Source organism: Falco rusticolus, chromosome 14 (assembly GCF_015220075.1).
Source record: "Falco rusticolus isolate bFalRus1 chromosome 14, bFalRus1.pri, whole genome shotgun sequence".
In the NCBI taxonomy this organism is placed as follows: Eukaryota; Metazoa; Chordata; class Aves; order Falconiformes; family Falconidae; genus Falco; species Falco rusticolus.
Window position 1 is genome coordinate 22,107,751 of NC_051200.1, and position 16,871 is coordinate 22,124,621.

At 44.7% G+C, this 16,871-nt stretch overlaps 1 protein-coding gene across 1 annotated transcript; it reads left to right on the top strand.

The window, feature by feature from the left end:
* The first annotated feature begins 761 nt into the window (after positions 1–761).
* On the top strand, positions 762–11,604 carry ITM2A (integral membrane protein 2A). Its single transcript, XM_037407713.1, has 6 exons — positions 762–937; positions 4,744–4,875; positions 5,105–5,293; positions 6,631–6,741; positions 7,860–8,010; positions 10,504–11,604. Exons 1-6 carry the CDS (start codon positions 854–856, stop codon positions 10,590–10,592), a joined length of 756 nt encoding a protein of 251 aa, XP_037263610.1. The 5' UTR covers positions 762–853; the 3' UTR covers positions 10,593–11,604.
* The last annotated feature ends 5,267 nt before the right edge of the window (positions 11,605–16,871 follow it).

Below are 16,871 nucleotides of genomic sequence, written 5' to 3' on the forward strand. Positions count from 1 at the left end.
CAGAGACACCTCCTTTTCACCAGGGCTGACCTCCCTGAGTAAAATACAAAGTATTAGAAGTACGTATAATTGTCTGCACAAATAGTGCACAAAGCGTAAAGGCAAGCAGGCGGCTGCTGTGGGGGCAGGCCCGAGCAACGTGCAGCAGACGCTGCCTCCTGCCCCTGCGGGCCCTCCCCGCCTTGCCCTCCCCACGCCACAGCAGGCCTCTCCCCCGTTTTCAGGGAGGTTTTGAGGATGCAGGTCTTTTAAGCCCCTGCTCTTGCCAGTGAAGCTCCCCATGCGGCCGCAGAGCCACCTAGCCCCTAACAGGGACACCCACAGAGTTTCTAGAAAGTTCCGTGAGAGGGAAGGCCACTGCAGCGAGGCCTGTGTGAGGGGCTGGCACGGTGGGCTCGGCCAGAGCGCTGAGGACAGGCAGTGGCCATCCCTGGCCAGTCACACCCCTGAGTGCCCTAAGAGCCCCATCATCTCTTGCAGGGTGCCATCCTCCACAGAAATATGAGGAGAAAAGGCCGTTTCAGTCACCCTGAATGGCACATCTCCCTTTCGGAGTCAAGCACCCTGCCTGCCCCAATGGCGCCTGGGCATCATCAAATTTCTGATTTAGCAGCACTTTCTGAGGGGAAGCAGGAGGTTATAAGGCTGAGGAGCCGCCTAGCCTGTGCCCTGCTGCCCGGCGCGGGAAGCTCTGCGCAGGCGCGGCGGGGCTGTGAGGCGCCTGGCAGCCAGGGGGCGCGCCCGGCCCTTGCCGGGGGGCGGGGCTTGGCGGGGCGGGGCCAGCTCGGCGCACCCCGCCCCCGCCGGCCGGAGGCTCTTCAGCGGGGCGGCGGCGGCACGCAGGAGCGGCGCCATGGTGAAGATCGCCTTTAACTCCCCCTTCGCCCAGAAGGACGAGCCGAAGAAGGAGGCGACCGAGGCGCTGGTGGCCGACAAGGTGCGGGCAGCGCGGTCTCGCCGCTGCCGGGGCGCGGCGGGAGGAGCGGGGCGGAGGGACGGCGGTGTGTGTGTGGTGGGGGGAAGGAGGGGGTGGAAGCCGCCGCCATCTTCTCGCAGCGGCTGCGGGCCGGGGGAGGGCAGCCGGCAGCCCGCTGTGCCTCTGGGGCGCCTGGCGGCCGCCGCACCGCTCCCTGCGGCGCTGGGGCAGCCTTCCAGCGTGGGGCGGCCGCTCTGCGGTCTGTCCCGGGGCTGGGGCGTGCGTGCGTGCGTGTGTGTGTGTGTGTGTGGTGGTGGGGGGGGGCGGGGGGGGTGTCGCTCACCTTGGGGCCGCCGCCGTGAGGGGCTGCCGGGCGCTGCGGGCCTGAGAGCGCCGGGACGCGTCGCGCTGCCGCAGCGGTTTGCGGTTACCTCACCACAGCCGTTTTCCCGGCCCGGCTGCGGCTCGGCCGGCCCCGGGCGGTGCTGAGCGGCGGGGTGGCCTGGCGGCCCCGGAGCGGCAGCGGGCAGGCCCAGCTGGTTATCTCCAGCTGGGCCCGTGCCAGGGCCGTGCTTCCTGACGGGGTTTTAAACCTTCGTAGCTCGCAGGCGGGGGGAACCCGGCGCCCAGGCCAGCCCCGGGGCTCGGCTCCCTGCCGGGGGGAGGCGCGGGGGAAGCGCCGAGCCCTCGGCGCAGCTCGTCCCCTCAGCAGCGGGCAGGTTGGCAGCCGTAGCAGCGGCTTGCAGGCCAAACACGGTGGGATTAGGGCTCGTCCTCCGCCCGCTGCTGCTCTGAAACCCTCGTAGGCAGTGAGCTGGAGAGCCGCACTGTGGTGAGGTGTCTGGGCTTCTGGTATGTCGAGCTTAAATTAAGAAACCTGCCATAAAGGGTTTTAAATAGAAACCCAGGCACGTACCCTGTGGTTGGCTTTTCCTTCCTAATGAGCTGCTGTGTGACTCTAATTGAACTTTGCAAATCTGTGGGAGACTTTATTTTGAAGATGTTTTACTTAGCTGCTGACGTTCTTTGAGGAAGAAGATCAGCGTCCAGGTATACAAATCGGTAGCTCTAGAATGGGCTGAGTTTGTTTGTAATCGGGGTGAAAGAAAATAAAGAAAACACTAATAACAAAACTTGTGGTGTTGGACTCTAGTGTCTTTTTTCTTTTTTTTCTTTTTCCCTTCTAAGGTGTAATCTGGAAAGCAGCTTGCTCTCCAGCCTTCAGAGCCTCTGCCTCACCTGAAATAGCCACTGTTTAAAAGAAGGGGTGCAGAGTGATGTTATTGCTCAGTGAACTCTCTTGAGCTGTAGGACTTGTATGTGTGCACAATTAATACTGTAGCATTGAATTGCCAGATCCAAAGGAGGGAGAGAAAGTAGGGAAACAGTGTAGATGGAGGACTAATTTGTATTTTGAAAATGTCATTAGTCTGGCTAGTTTCTTGTAGGACAAACTAATCAGCTACTCCTGAGGCAGTAATACATATTTTTACTGGCCCTTTACCATGCAAGTTCTGAGCATAATAGTTTTAATGTATGCTTACACCCTTCTCTTCATGATAGCTGCTTTTCTCAATTTAGAAGCTTGCTGGTGCTGTTTTGTTATACCTGTTACAGTATTCTCTGTGTTTGCACGTGTACATGACTTTTTAGTAACTTTTCACTCCAATCCTGGGGTTTAGAGTTGCATGTAAACAAAGTTCACAATTTTACTCCAAGACAAACTTGTTCTATTGCATGTTAATGTCTCCTTTTGCTGGAGTATTTGTGCAGAACAAACAAGCTTAATGGCTAACGTTGGCTTAGACAGCACAATAAAAGTCCCCTAGAATATCTGCACAGAACACTTGAGCTTGCAGAATACTCTCTCTGCAGATTTTTTAGAGCTGACTGTGTCAACACGGTCTCTTGAGCTAGCTGCAGATGTTAACACAAGTGATTTTTCGTTTCCTCCCTTACCTCCTGGTTTGCTTTACTTGTTACTGCACAGCTTGGAGCTGCCTTTTCTTTGCAGGTTTTTTTATGATTTATTATTTTTGAGCAGAGGCTTTGTAACCTACTGGAGCAAAGTCTTGGTATTGTGTTCTCTTATCAGCTCTGTCAACTCTTTCTTCTTGGATTCAGGCTGCCTACATTGCTGCTTAATATGATAAATACCTTTACATTGTTTGAAATAGGTGTAGTGCAAGTATAGCTAATTACATGTCGACATCAGCCAAGCACTAGGATGTCTGTAGTGCTAAAACCTGCTGCAGACTTGTCATCAAGTAATCATAGGCTGGATGAGTAAGTTACTAAAAGGTGTAGATGAAGGTGGCAGAATATGGTGAGAGTCTTGGTCTTAAAAGCCAGTTAACTCTGATTGTTTTCACATAATGGCATATAAATGTGGCATAATTCTGACTTGAACCTGGGGGGGCGGGTGGTTCTGTGTTTTGTTTTTTTTTTTTACAAATGCGTAACTAACTAGTTGTAGTGGTTTATGTCTTGCTGAACGAACATTTTTCTGTTTGGAGGATGCAAGAGTGGAATGTAGGAGTATTGACTCTCGCAAAACAGCTTGGGTTTTGTTTCAGTACATGCATAGCTGATGTGTTTGACTTTTATACTGATACCTTGCTGAGCACAGAAATATGTACAGCCTCATAATAATACTGTAGCTTGTTGTGATCACAGGTTGCTTAAATATATTGTGTTCTACAGGAGTGCAAATGGTAGGACCCAAATAAAGGCAGGCCATGGAAGCTACTAGATTTAAACTTTTGTGGTTTGATATTTTTTTTTGGGGGTGGGGTGGGTGGGTGGAGAGAGGAGAGTGTCTTTTAGGAAAGACCTAAACCCAATGTGTGTTTGCCCAAAGGAAATGTCTCTTAATTGTTCAGTATTAGACAGTACATCTGCTGTTCTCCTCTCAACTTGGCTTGTGTGAGCCTTTTACCTGGAAGCCTGGAAAAGTACTGAAAACTAAGAGTGTTAAATTTGCCATTCGGACATCACCACTAGCTTTGCGTTTGGTATTACACAGCTTGTCACCATGTTACATGATGGTGATGGTAGTTTCCTTTGGATGTGGTCTTCTGTCTGAGAGAACACTGGGGGGGTGGGGAACAAGTCACTGAAATAAAAAGATATGCTTCAGACTGCTAGAAACAAAACTTCCCAGGGACTTGCATGGAAGAAAGAGTATTTTGAAGCTGAAAGGTAGGATGTGTTGCAGGGACCTGTTTTTGTTTGGCTGCATTTAAGCTGGTAAGTGGCCCTCTTTCATAGTGGGCTTCACTTGTGCATATTACAAGTTCTACAGTCTGAATGTTTGACTCCTGTCAGATGTGTGTTCCCCAGCTAATAGAGTTGAACCTTAGCTTCTGCTGTTAGTCTGGTTCCTAAGGAAAAGTATTAGCTTAATCCATCTGATAGCAAGAGGAGGATAGGAAATAGGCTTTTGAGAAGAGGTGTGAAAACAGTGTGTACCTTAAAATGACCTTGTTCTACACATCTTGCTTTCCTTGTGCTATATTGCAGCTGCAGCACTGTTCTCTTTCGTTAGTTACTAAAATTTCTTACACCTCTAATAGTTTCTGGGTAAGGATTTGTCTAGAAAGCATCCTCTAAGAAAATACCCTATTTCAGTGCTGTTTGAAAGCTCGTCTTAATATGATGCAGTAGTATTTCATGTAAGTGTTTTCTTACTATGTGATGCTTAACATACATTTCTTCTAGGCATGCGGTGAGAATTGTAAGATGGTAGGTCAAAGTGAAGCAGTAGATAACTTGTTTTAAATTCAGAGCGGTTACACTTTCTAAGTTCTATCCCCCTTTATTCAAAGGATCCAGAAGTTGCCACACGTAGGGGTGAAAATTCGTCTGGAAGATGTCTGTTGACTCTGCTGGGTCTAGCATTCATCTTGGCAGGAGTTGTTGTCGGTGGAGCTTGCATCTACAAGTACTTCATGCCTAAGGTAATGTGAAAGTTCTTTTTTTCTTCAAGCATCACTGAATAAAAAAAGTCTAATTATAAATAGATTACGGAAGGTTTTCTATTACAGTGGTAACTGGGACATGAAGACTATGTCCTTTATAAAAGCTGTAGCTGTGACACACCTATGCTTCGTCATAGCATAAGTGTTAGAAATACAGTTTGAAAGCAACGTTTGCTGTAAAAATAACTGGCCTTGCTCTTGCTTTCAGCATAAGGTGTACCGTGGTGAGATGTGTTACTTTGAGAAGGAAAACCGTGATCGTGCGGTAGAACCTTATTTCCTCCCTATTGCTGAAGAAGCTGACATTCGAGAAGATGATAACATAGCCATCATTGATGTGCCCGTTCCAAAGTTCTCAGACAGTGATCCAGCAGCGATCGTTCATGACTTTGATAGGGTGAGTATGCTCCATGGAAAATTGTGGAGCAAGTGGTAACTGTAACAGCTCCAGGGTTTTCATTCTTGAGACCTTTAAAGCTTACTGTGAGTGCAAGTTTCTCTTTTAGAATGGCTTTAAGCATGGCAAATCTGACCCTTCTAACTCTGTAACAGTACACTTCTGCAAGGGAGGTTGGTTACAAGAATGTTGGAGGATCATTCCCATAGTGACTCTTAATTGGATTGTTTCTCAGAACATCACATCTCGGACTAGGCAGCTTTAAATGTTGTTGCCTGTAGGACATCTGGAAGTGACACTTGCTATCAGATCAAGAATCATATGTAAATGGAAGCGAGGGTAGGAGACCACTGTAAATGTGAGTTAAGAAACGGGGAAACTGAGGATTCGGTTGTAAGATTCTGCCAAACCGTTACAGGGAAATGTGGAATTCCAAACAAGTGCGGACCTTGGATAAGTGAATTGAAGAATCATTTCAAGTGGCTGAAACCTAGAACTTTAACATGCTGTTTTAGTTGCATATAGTTTCTCTAAAGCAAAGATGAGAGGATGGTTTTAATTTGATGCAACTTTAATGAAAAAGTCAATAGTATTAGCAGTTATCCTTAGTCAGCTGTAAAACCTCTGGTAGGTTGTTAGTAAAGCAAACCTTAGCAATGCAGATACAATCATGGCACAGATGCTATAACTAACTTGTGTACTTGCTGCCTTTAATGACATGGAATGCCACGCAGCCCAGCTGTGCTACCTGTGGTCACAGTATTTGCAGCTTTAATTTGTGGCATCTTGAAGAAACTTGGCTGTATATAAGGATAAGGCAAATTAAGAACTTCGGTTGATTCTGCCAAAGTGCTGTGCAAAGTCGTAAGAAAACAAGTAGATATGTTGATAATTTTAGGGCAAGAACTGCAGAGACTTTGTAGCAATGCTGACATGACTTTATGGAGACTAATACTTTTTCTGAAGAACTATTTACAGGGAATGTTTGTTTATCAGCAACTGGATACCTTTTGTTTGCACAGTGCTTAACTGCACTTCTTTAGTGATGAGGGCGTACTCCCAAAAACTTTCTCTGTATTAATACAAAAATTATGATAAACAGCTTTTATAGTCGGCGCTCACTTCTGTACAAAAGTCCTTTTGCAAACCATAGCTACAACCAGTATGTTTGCAAAAGTGGGAATAGCTAAGTTCTTGCACTAGATGGTTCCTGAATGCACCACCTCAATAGTAGCAGCGCATCATCTGCAGCTTTTTGAGCTCCCTCCTTAGTCCTTGTAGAACTGTGTTTTAATAATCCAGGGCCACAATTAATTGAAATCTTGTTTTCTGAATAGCTTTTGACAGCATATCTTGACTTGCAACTGGGTAACTGCTATGTGATTCCGCTGAACACATCCATAGTTATGCCACCGAGAAATCTGATGGATCTCTTCGCAAAACTGGCGGTATGTAGAAACCTTACTGTTTAGTTATGCTGACAGGATCACTTTTGATAAGAATGCTGGGTGTTGCTCCTGAACTACAGTCTCTTGCTAGAACAGTCCTCTTGCCATCAAAGTACATAATCCCCCTGGCTCAGTCACTGTACTGAGGTTAAGGCCAGCTGTCAGTGTGTATTATGGTGAGTAGATTCATGCTTAATGCTCTTATTAATACCTAGCTTTATGAAAGCTGAAAGCAACTAGCAAATAAGGTTAAATTTAGCTATTACAAAGGAATTTGATAAAGTTCCAAATATCATTGAAAGCCTAAACCTGAAAGTTACTACCAGAAAGCTCGCTTGCCCCATGAGAGTTTTAATGAAAAGAACAATGCAAACTTGTTCTTCTGTTTTATTGGCACTGTACTTATGAGCTCACTGCAAGCATTTTGACTCTTCAGTAACTAAAACTTGTGTTTTTCCAAGATGATTTGTGGGTCAAGTTGATAGAGCTTGCTGCTACTCCAAATTAAATGCAATACTGAGCTATTGTGTGCCAAATGTACTTCTCAAAAATGTCATTGGCTCCTCTACACTTAGTGCTAGAGGCCACCTGACCAAGTTTAGCTTGTTTCATTATTTTTTTTCTAGCTTTATGAAGATGAGCTTTAAGTGTGTCCCTTGCTCCTATTTTTAGGAAGTGGCCATGAGAGGTGGGAACTTGTTTCAGTAGTGCTCTGATCATCTGGTGAAGATTTAACTTCTGTAGGTTGCACTGCTTTATTTTTATTAGAAATACACTGCTTCAAACATGGAAACTCATAATACTTGTTCTGCTCTTTTAACTGCAGACTTTCTGTTGCTGTCGAATAAACTTGAGCGGGTTCTGTTTGTTTGATTCATGTGAGGCGAGCAGTGTTGAGGTTAACTGTGCTTTGTTTGGCTGTAGCTGCAACTGTTTGAAATAGCCTTTGTCAGTTTTTAACTTCTCTGGTATGCAGCTGTTGACAACTAGCATATCTTTAATATTAAAAAGAAGTAAAGCTGTAATCTAGTGCCTGAAGCCCTTCCAAAGCAGAAAAATGTGGTGATGTTTGCCCGTTGTTAGCAGAATACTGTGTCTCAAGGTCTTTTCTCTTTTAGACTGGCTCTTACTTGCCTCAGACTTACCTAGTCCGTGAAGAAATGGTGGTTACAGAGGAGATAGATAATGTGTCTGATTTGGGCATCTTCATCTACCAACTCTGTGTTGGGAAAGAGACCTTCAGACTTCAGCGCAGAGACCAGATAACGGGTAAGTTCCATTCAGTAAAAAAATGAGTCTATTGTTTGCGTAGGGAAAGGGTAAATACTTTAAACCTTGGGAGTTTTTAGACTTGGAAATTTGAGTGCTCTATGTGAGCTGGGACTACCCATAGAACTGATGGGTGTTTTCCTCTACTTTCAAGTATGTATCTGAAGTCTCATTCAAACATGCTGAGAGAGTTTCACTTACTGAATTGGAGGTTATGTGCCCAAACCAAATTTGACCTTAAACCTATTTCTGTTCCATCTTTTGGCTGAAGTTGTAAGTTAGTTTGGCACAAAAATTCATATATTCCATCTGATAATATGAGTCTCTGTAGGTGCACCTTAGTCTGTTATATCTAAAACTGGGTTACAGGAGCACCAAGTAAAAGAATTGTCTTCTGGCTCACTTGCTATGGAGAAAAACAGAGTTGAACTGCTGGCTCTGGACATCCCAGACTTCCTCTCTAAAAGAACAATAACACTTCACAGGAACTTCTGAGCTCTGTTTCTTTCTTGCCTGTCTCCTTGTGTCACCTCCCTGTCATGCTGTGAAAAGAACTAAATTTTGAGGTGTCTGTGGTTTGACATGCTGGAAGGAGACAGCCTGCAGTACAGAAATCTGATGCTTTGAATTTTAGTTCACTGTAGATCTCAAAGCACTCCATGGTTTGTTGCTGTCACCAGACACATAGCAAACTAATCCTTTGTGCATTGCAGCCTTTCAGAACTGCAAATGTTTGGTTTGTCAGAACTTTCTGCTCTGGTTTTCCTGCAAAGTTCTTAGGCAAGAGTTTCCTCTGCCGAGTTACAAGTTTGCAGCATCAGGAGTTGCATCTGCTGTTTGCCAGTGCCTACATGCTGTTGCTACATGGAAGGCTGTGTATGTGGGAGCATAAAGCTCTTCCTGTGCGGTGCAGGGCACATGAAGAAACAGTAAATGTTCCCTTTATGGGAGGGGGAGGCATGTGTCCCTTAGCTGATGTGAAGATGCTTTTGTGAACAAATCTCAGTTGAATGCTGCTGTGACTGAAAGACCATAGCCTACAGACAATCCTGCCAAGGGTCTTTATGATGTTTCCTTAAATCATCCTGCTGTAGCACGTTGTTGACATCTTTGCTGCATAGTAGAAGACTTATACAGAATACTTGCACAGAAGGGTTCTGGTAAATGAGTAATGCTGCTTGGTACAGTTTCAGTTCTGTAACTGACCTTGTTTGCCCTTGGCAGGGATGGGGGACAGGAAGTCTAGTCAAATGGAAGACTGCTGCTGAGGAGAAAATTGTGCAGGGACAAGGCTTGTCTTGCCTTCCAGGTCAAATTTCTAGCATGTCTGTCTTATAGTGTGAACAAGCCGTGCACCCATAATGAGACTAAAATGGCTAAACTTGTGTAACTGCTGTGGAGAAGTCTTCTCATTTAGCTGGTGCTGTACTGGCTTTCAGATTTCGTAGAGTTCATGGGTTCATCTGTTGGATCAAACTGACCTCAGGTTCTGCAGCAGTTCCCTGGAGTTGTAACTGAATGTGTGAGGAACAGGACAGGTTGTCCTGGCTGTTGAATTATGTACCCAGTTAAATAGCCATTGCAGGCTTCTCAGGGTTTACAGACATTAAGATTGAGGTGAGCTGAAAGACGGCCTGTATTTAAGTGTTCATAAACTAAAGTAGTGCTGTGCTGGGTTTGGTTTAAGAGCTAGTGGCTCTAGGCTTCAGTGTATAGCTTCTCTTGCTTGCTTAGAACAATTTTCTACTTAAGCTGTAAATCTGTCTTCTCTGGTGGTTGTATTTTGAAGTGCTTTAGTTGAGCAGCTTGTCTTTGATGGCAGGACTACTATATTCTGGTAAATCTAGTAAAGATTCACAGCTGATACAGGTGAACTGCCTGTGTCAAGGCCAATGCTGGCATGTCCCAAAATAGAGAAAATCACTTAACACTATTAAGAAACTTCAGTGAGATCATTGGTTGAGTGGCAAGTCCTCACATCTCATCAAGGTGAAGACTGCTCTATAGAAGCATACCCTGTGTTAACACTGGGTGCAGGGAAGTGCTGATAAAGAACTAGAAGGATGGGGAGTTTTCTGCACCCTTTCTGAGTTTTTATTCTCTTTCCCTGTAATTTCAATCTGCTTTGCTTTTCTTTTTCTTTGTGGTTTAGGGAGGGCTATGAGAAACTGCCATAAATGATCTCTTTGACACTGTCTATAGCTGAAATGGTAGCTGGGGATAACAGAGAAAAGTGCTTGCTTGCTTTGTCCTCTGTGATGTATGTGGCCCCCCCTCTTGTTGTTACCACTGTGGAAATGAGGGATGCTTTTTGATAGACAACAAACTGGTGTCAAGTGCTGGTGGCAGTTCATGGCTGTAGAAACACTGTACTGAATGATGGTATCTTGCTGCTACAAATTCGTAGTATTCGTAGTGCTACAAAACCTGTGAATGCTTGCTGCTGGGTTACAGATCTGCTTTACTTAGGTTCTCATCTTCTCTCGTCCCCAGGTCTGCAGAAACGTTCAGTGGAGAACTGTCATTCCATCAGACACTTTGAAAACTCTTTCGTTGTTGAAACAAAGATCTGTCAACAGTGAAGGGTGTTGGATGGGAGGTGACTAGTGCACACCTTCATTGAGAAGTCTGAGCGTTAGATATCGACTTCTTAAATTAACATGTGCAGTGATAATCAAAAGCCTTACGCATTTTCTGTGTACTGCTTGTATTTCAAAAGACAAAGTCACCATTTCAGCTTTCTTTGATCCTTGGTATAACTTTTTAGTTGTCTCATGTAAAACTTAAATTTGAGTAAAGTTTGTTTGTGGGTTTTTTTTTAGAAGGTTAATACCAGTTTAGCTGTTGAATGTGTTTGATTTAGTGTAATCTGGGAATGGCAGAAAAATATATATATAAAAATGTTAACCAATTCCTTGGCTGGAACCAGTTCTGTTCACATTAACTTTCACAGAATGATTAATATTAATAATCTGTGGTTTGCACATCTTGTGTAGTTCTGTAGAATAGCTCTGCACTCCGTATCCTGCCTAAAAAAAACAAACCCATATTCTGATGTGTATCATTAAGCTTTATTTTAACTACCATGTGTGAAGCATGTAAAATCCAACCTCAGTGATCATAAACCTTTAACACTACCCTATTTCATTTTGTGCAATTACTGTATTGAATTCGTATGTATATTTGGAACCTTCCCCGAGCTTACGTTTAATTCTTCTACCTTTGTTTGGTTTTGTGGTATTTAGTTGTTAAGATTCAGATAGAGTTGCTCTTAAAGCTTGTCAGTATTTTTGGTTAAGAATTGGTTTAATCTAACTTCGATTTCAGGAACCTGTTCTGGTATAGCTCACTTGTGAATGTGACTGTAGTTGTAAACTTAAACTACTCTGGCTTATATAAACTGTTCAGATCAACTTTTTATGAGCAAGTAGCATTACTACTGCAGTCGGAGCATTGTTCTTTTTTTTTTTGAAAGCTGCAGTATAAAGATAATGAAGAGTTAGTGTCCTGCAGTTGAACTTGAGAGTTTTAATAAGGGACTTTATATTGGTATAAATTCTGCAACCCTATAATAAATGTTTCTCTAAAACTCTGGCATTTGTGTGACTTCATGACGCTCGGAGGGAAGAGTGCAGTATGCTGGTGTATGGTCCACGGGAGGGATGTGATGGTTATGGGCCTGGGGCAGCACACAGTGCTCTTCCCACTTACCCATACCTCTTTCCTAGCTTGTGAAGCCAGATTTCCTTTTCCTGTGGAAATGCTTTGTGGTGCAAAACAAACTTGGGGAACAGAGGAAGAAAAGAGACCTCGCCTTGAACTTGATCCCCCAAGGGGCAATTCTTGGTGATGTCTAGTGCTGTAAACTGAATCCACTGAGCAGACTTCTGCAGGTGGGTGGTGTCAGTTGTGGTATGGCAAAGGAGGGATGCATTCGGCAATTTAGCTGTTTGAATATTGGTGTTGATGAGGCTGGTGATTACAGGTTTGCTTGTCTTAGTGTATTTATTGCAGTGTCAAAGAGAAATCTTTTTTAACATATCATAATAGACCAAGGGACTGGAGGGTTAATCAACATCTTGGTGTAATACCTTTCAGTGCTTACCTGCAAGCTTTGCTGTGCTTTAAGCTCGGAGCTGTGAGAGCGCTGTGGTGCTACTTCCGTGACTGGTTGCTCAAAGAGCTAAAGTGTGTACTGAACCTTCCTGGCTTTCCTGGAAAGTAATTTGGGTATACAACTGGAAGTAAAATAGTAAGCAGGCTTTCTGTGCTAAGAACTAGGGAGTGAGAAGTGACTGTAGGACTGAAAGCAGCTACTCTTTGTTTATGGAGCTCTGCAGAGGAAAAGAGTAGACCACAGCTCCGGGGCAGCAGGGGTTTTGCTGCCTTGTCTTTGTACCTAATGCAACTCTTCTCCCACGGCGTGTGGCAATGCGGAAGATGTGTCCTGGAACTAGAGCTTTGGTCTGCTTGATTCTAAAATAGTAAGCGTAGGAGAATATTTCATTATATGCTTAAATGTACTGTAACAGAATGCTGTAGAAAGCTCTAATTAGTGTCCCTGGGAGTCAGATAAGCTTTAATGTAGCAGGTATGTGTTACAGGGGAAGTAGCTGCACTGACAAGCTTCTGCTCCAGGCTTGCTGTGTGCTTGGGCAAGTTACCGTTGTGGTGGCTTCCTCCTCTGGATTGTCAGAGGATAAACGGGGTGGGTTGCCTCTCTTGTTTGTTTTGGTAGTCCTGAGTGGAAGGGTTTGGAAATGTATTAGCTGCAGAGAGCAAGAAGCATCTGCTTGCAGCACTGAGGTTTGACTTTATTGAAAACAAAACAAAAAAATAGAAATTCTTCCTTACAGCTTTGAGTGACTGTGCACTAGGTGGCTCTCACCAGACAGAGAAACTGTTTCAGCTTTACCTTTGTCTGGTAAAAGATTTTAAAAGAAATGAAGTCAGTTCCTTAAGAGCTTATTAGATGTTCTAGGCAGTATGCCAGGATATGCGGAGGAACAGATTGTTCTTACCTGCTTGGTGCTCTTGCGTTGAGAAAGTAGCTGAAGTTTCAGTTGTGCGTGCAGTATGTTAGACTTACTATCTGTTCATAACCATTCTGTGCTGGGGGCGGGGGCAGGCATCCAAATCGAAGGATTGCAGTTGTTAGGTTGCTGCTATGAAAACAGCTGGCATTCCCAGGATCTGCTAATGCTGTCTGTCAGTGTGAGTAGCCCCTGTGTTCGGCTGGTCTGTAGGAAGCAACAGAGAGGGTGAGTCAGCAGAGTCCTGTGCGCCAGTAGATGGCACAGGCAGCAAGCGCTGGGATGTAAAGTGTGTGTAACTGACAAAAGCTAGGTGTATTTATTGTAACATACAAGTTTTCAGGTATTCTGCCAAAATTACACCTAAAAATGGTTTGATGAAAGCTTCTGGGGTGGTCTTTAGTGTCTTTGCTTAGTTTTTATATATAGCAAAGAACACTTTTATAATAATAGAGTTTTACACAGGTTACAGTTTTAAATATCTGAGTAAGACTGTGCTTCAAACATGGGTGTGGTAGCTGAAGGGATATCACCACCAATATGCAAATGCAAACTTATTTGCCATAGCAGCTTCTGTTTAGGTGTGTGTTTACTGCAAAAGCAGCCATTGTGCACAGGACAACTGGCAGTACCTGTGCCCTTGCTTACTGACAAGTTACCTTCAGGCTAGCTTGCAGGTCGTGTTTCTGACAGTCTATTTAGATGTAAGTTTTAAATACCTCTATGAATGTGAAGCTGACAATCCAGTCCTTTGGATGATTGCTCTTCCAGCATTACACTGTGAGGCTTTTTCAAGTTTTAAGTACTCTGATCTGAAAGACACCTGAGAAAAGTCACAATTAAGAACAAACTTGAATTTGTTCCTTGGAGGAGATGCTGTTGACCTTGGCAGAAACCTGATTGCTTTGTCTGAGGGTGGCTGGTGAGGTGTGGGCTGCTGGTGGCGATGGGTGTGTGACGGATGCTTCCACTACACTAGGTGCTAGTCTACACTAGAACTTTAAAGTTTTCCCCAGCCTGACTTTGTAAAAATTTATAGGAATTAAACTGTTGTTTGCATATATGAATACCTTGAGGTGAAGATCCAGGGCTGAAAAAATGGGGACAGTCTGGAGAGCTTTGAAAGACATACTGAGGCCTTAACCTGGTGTGAAACAGAGCTTTAGTACCTCAGGCTTGATAAACTGCTTGTCTCAGTGAGACATTTTTCACAGTAAGCTCAACTCTATGCTATGCGGTGTTGCAGCACAGCCACACTAAGTACGGTAGTGGAAAAATTCTCACCTCACACCCACAGCAACAGTCACAGTGTATGTGCAGGTGCCTGGAGGACGAAGAGCCTGCTAGGGCTTCAGCAAGGCTGGACTGACTGCTGTGGGCTACATTAGTTTTTGGTATTGCAGGGAAAGCTCCCAAAAATACAGATGGGCCCAACAGGCTTTATGGTGAGTGGTGGGAGAAATATCAGAGCACTGAAATCAGCTCAGAGTTTCCCTGAGAAAAATTCTTCTTTACTATTTTTAAATCATTCTCCTGTGTTTGGGATTCGTTCTTCCCCAGTTGCTTCAGCGCTGCTGGCAGCAGGGTGGGCTGAATCAGACAGTCCCCTCCTCAACAACCAAGCAGCTGCCAGCTGTAGATTCTCTAGGTTAATGCTTTTGTTTCTTGGTCTTCTCTGAAGTACTTGGGAAGGCTAGAAAGGAAAGAAAACATGATGATGTTTAACTAGAGACAGCCTCTTCCGTTTTACTTACCACTTCCCCGACTGTTGCATTTTGTCTTGTGTTCTCCAGACATGCCCCAAACTAAAAATAAATAAATAAATAAATAGTCTCCTAGAACAGAAGAGAACATTTGTAGGGCCAGATAAATGCAGTGCAGTCCAGGAAGCCTCCGTGGTGGCACGGTAGCTAGCCGTGGGGCCGAGTGGCCACTCCAGGAAGGCTGAGTTTGAGGTCTGGCTTGGAAGGGTTGAAGCTGCTTTGGCTGTCCTAGTTCAGAGCCACGTGGGGGATAGCTTGGCTGCCAGCTATGGCATAGAGGCTAAGTGCTGGTGCTGATTAGAGCTTTGAAACTGCAACCAAAATAATTATAATATGTGTAATTACAGTCACGTTATTTCATTAAAATTATTTCTTCATTATGTGTAGATATTTGTGATATTACCTAGGCAATATGAATGGGTGTGTTGCCCATCCAGAGAATTATTAAAGTCTCTCCACCTAGTACTCCACCTCCAAGGGAAATTATTTCTTATAGTTCAACTATTTTGTTTACTTAAGCGTATTTTCTCTCTTTTTGTGCTGTAGCACCTCTGAGTTCCGCATCAACAAATGTGAATTTGCAGTCTTAAAAGTTGTTGTGACCGTGGATGTAGATGCTGTGTGCCTGTTGGAGCAGCGTTCGGGGTCTCCTGAGCTGTGCCATTTTAGGGCTTGGTGGTGGCTGAAGCTATTCTGGGTTAAGCCTGTGTGTGGACACCCAGTTCTGGAACGAGGAGCTTCCTTCCTACAAACCTGATCCTTTGCTGGAGTGGAGCCAAGTGCTTTTACTGTGGAGTGAGAGCGCCGGCATGTGGGATTAATCAAGAATAGATCCGTGGGTAGAGAAACATACAGTTTCCATTTGATGATCAAAAAATCCCTTGGGAGGGAAGTGTGGGGTTTTCTGGTCCTGTGGGATGGCCATGTCAGTGGGAATTGTGCACTTCTGATGATAAGTAATTCAGTGTCTGGTTCCTTGGCGCTTGGAGGTCGTAGCTGCTTTGTCATCTTATGTTCTGAGCCCCTTTCGCTACTCAGTGCTTAGAAGAAGAGCAGGGGTGTAGCAGCCACCATTCAGGCCAGCCTGCCCTTGCCAGGGTGCCTTATGGCCTGGGGTGAACTTGGAAGCAGTGATGTCTTTGCCTCCTCACATCACAGTAAAAAAAACAAAAAAAAACAGGGGGAGGGGGCAACCAGACTTTCAGGCAAATGAAGCAACAGCGCTTCAGTGGTTTTGAGCTGAGCTGTAACTGCTGGCTTTTCACATAACTTTGGAGTCTGAAAAGAAATGAAAGCGTTTCTGCTTATCTGGTACATCTGTGCTGCAGCATGAGCCGCTTTCCTTGATGTCTGAGTTCTTCCTGCTCTTGTCAGAGCCTGTGTCACTGCTCCTGACCCTTCACAAACCACCGCTGAATCGGGGGGTGGCTGGGGAGCAGGGATGATGTGCCAAAGACACAGTCTGCTGTTGCCTGAAAAGTGTTTTGTGTGCTAAAGGTTTGCTGGCTGGGGGTGGCTGGGAAGTAAAGTGTGCGTGGGTTGAGGAGAGCTTGCACCGAGGTCTGCTGACTGCTGGTGGATTTCTGAGGGCCTGTTTTCACTGTAGGTTGAGACCCTTGATTTTCAATAGGGAAATGACTGATAGTAACTGGAGGGACAAGGAAGTTCCTGGCTGGATGCCTTGAGTGTAGGAGAAAAAAGTGAGCTCCAGATCTCAACAACTTTTGTGTTTCTTTTATAAATATCCAATCTGCAGATACACTGGATACGTGCGTTTATCTTTCTGCAGACTTACAGTATCTCTTGTTTCTTAATGGATCTAATGGTTTCCCTCTGCAAAACCTTTCTTTTTGCTTTCTCAGCATCATTTGATTTTCTTTCTCTTCTGTGTTTTCATTTAGTTTTTTTTTAAAAAAAACCCACCAAACAAAAAATGCTTGCCAAAAAACTCTAGTGCTCCAAAGGAAAGAGGAGACCTTGCTGCAGAGCTGGCATCTGCAACAGAACACTGATGTTTGAGCGAGCTGGTGCCTGTGCTGTGAGGTTGGGCCCCCATCCCCTCTCA

Bases quoted from the DNA above. Each gene is read 5' to 3' on its own strand.
- ITM2A (XM_037407713.1), top strand. From the start codon at position 854: ATGGTGAAGATCGCCTTTAACTCCCCCTTCGCCCAGAAGGACGAGCCG. The intron at 4,876-5,104 runs GTAATGTGAAAG...TCTTGCTTTCAG, and splicing joins ACAAGTACTTCATGCCTAAG to CATAAGGTGTACCGTGGTGA. The intron at 5,294-6,630 runs GTGAGTATGCTC...TTTTCTGAATAG, and splicing joins TCGTTCATGACTTTGATAGG to CTTTTGACAGCATATCTTGA.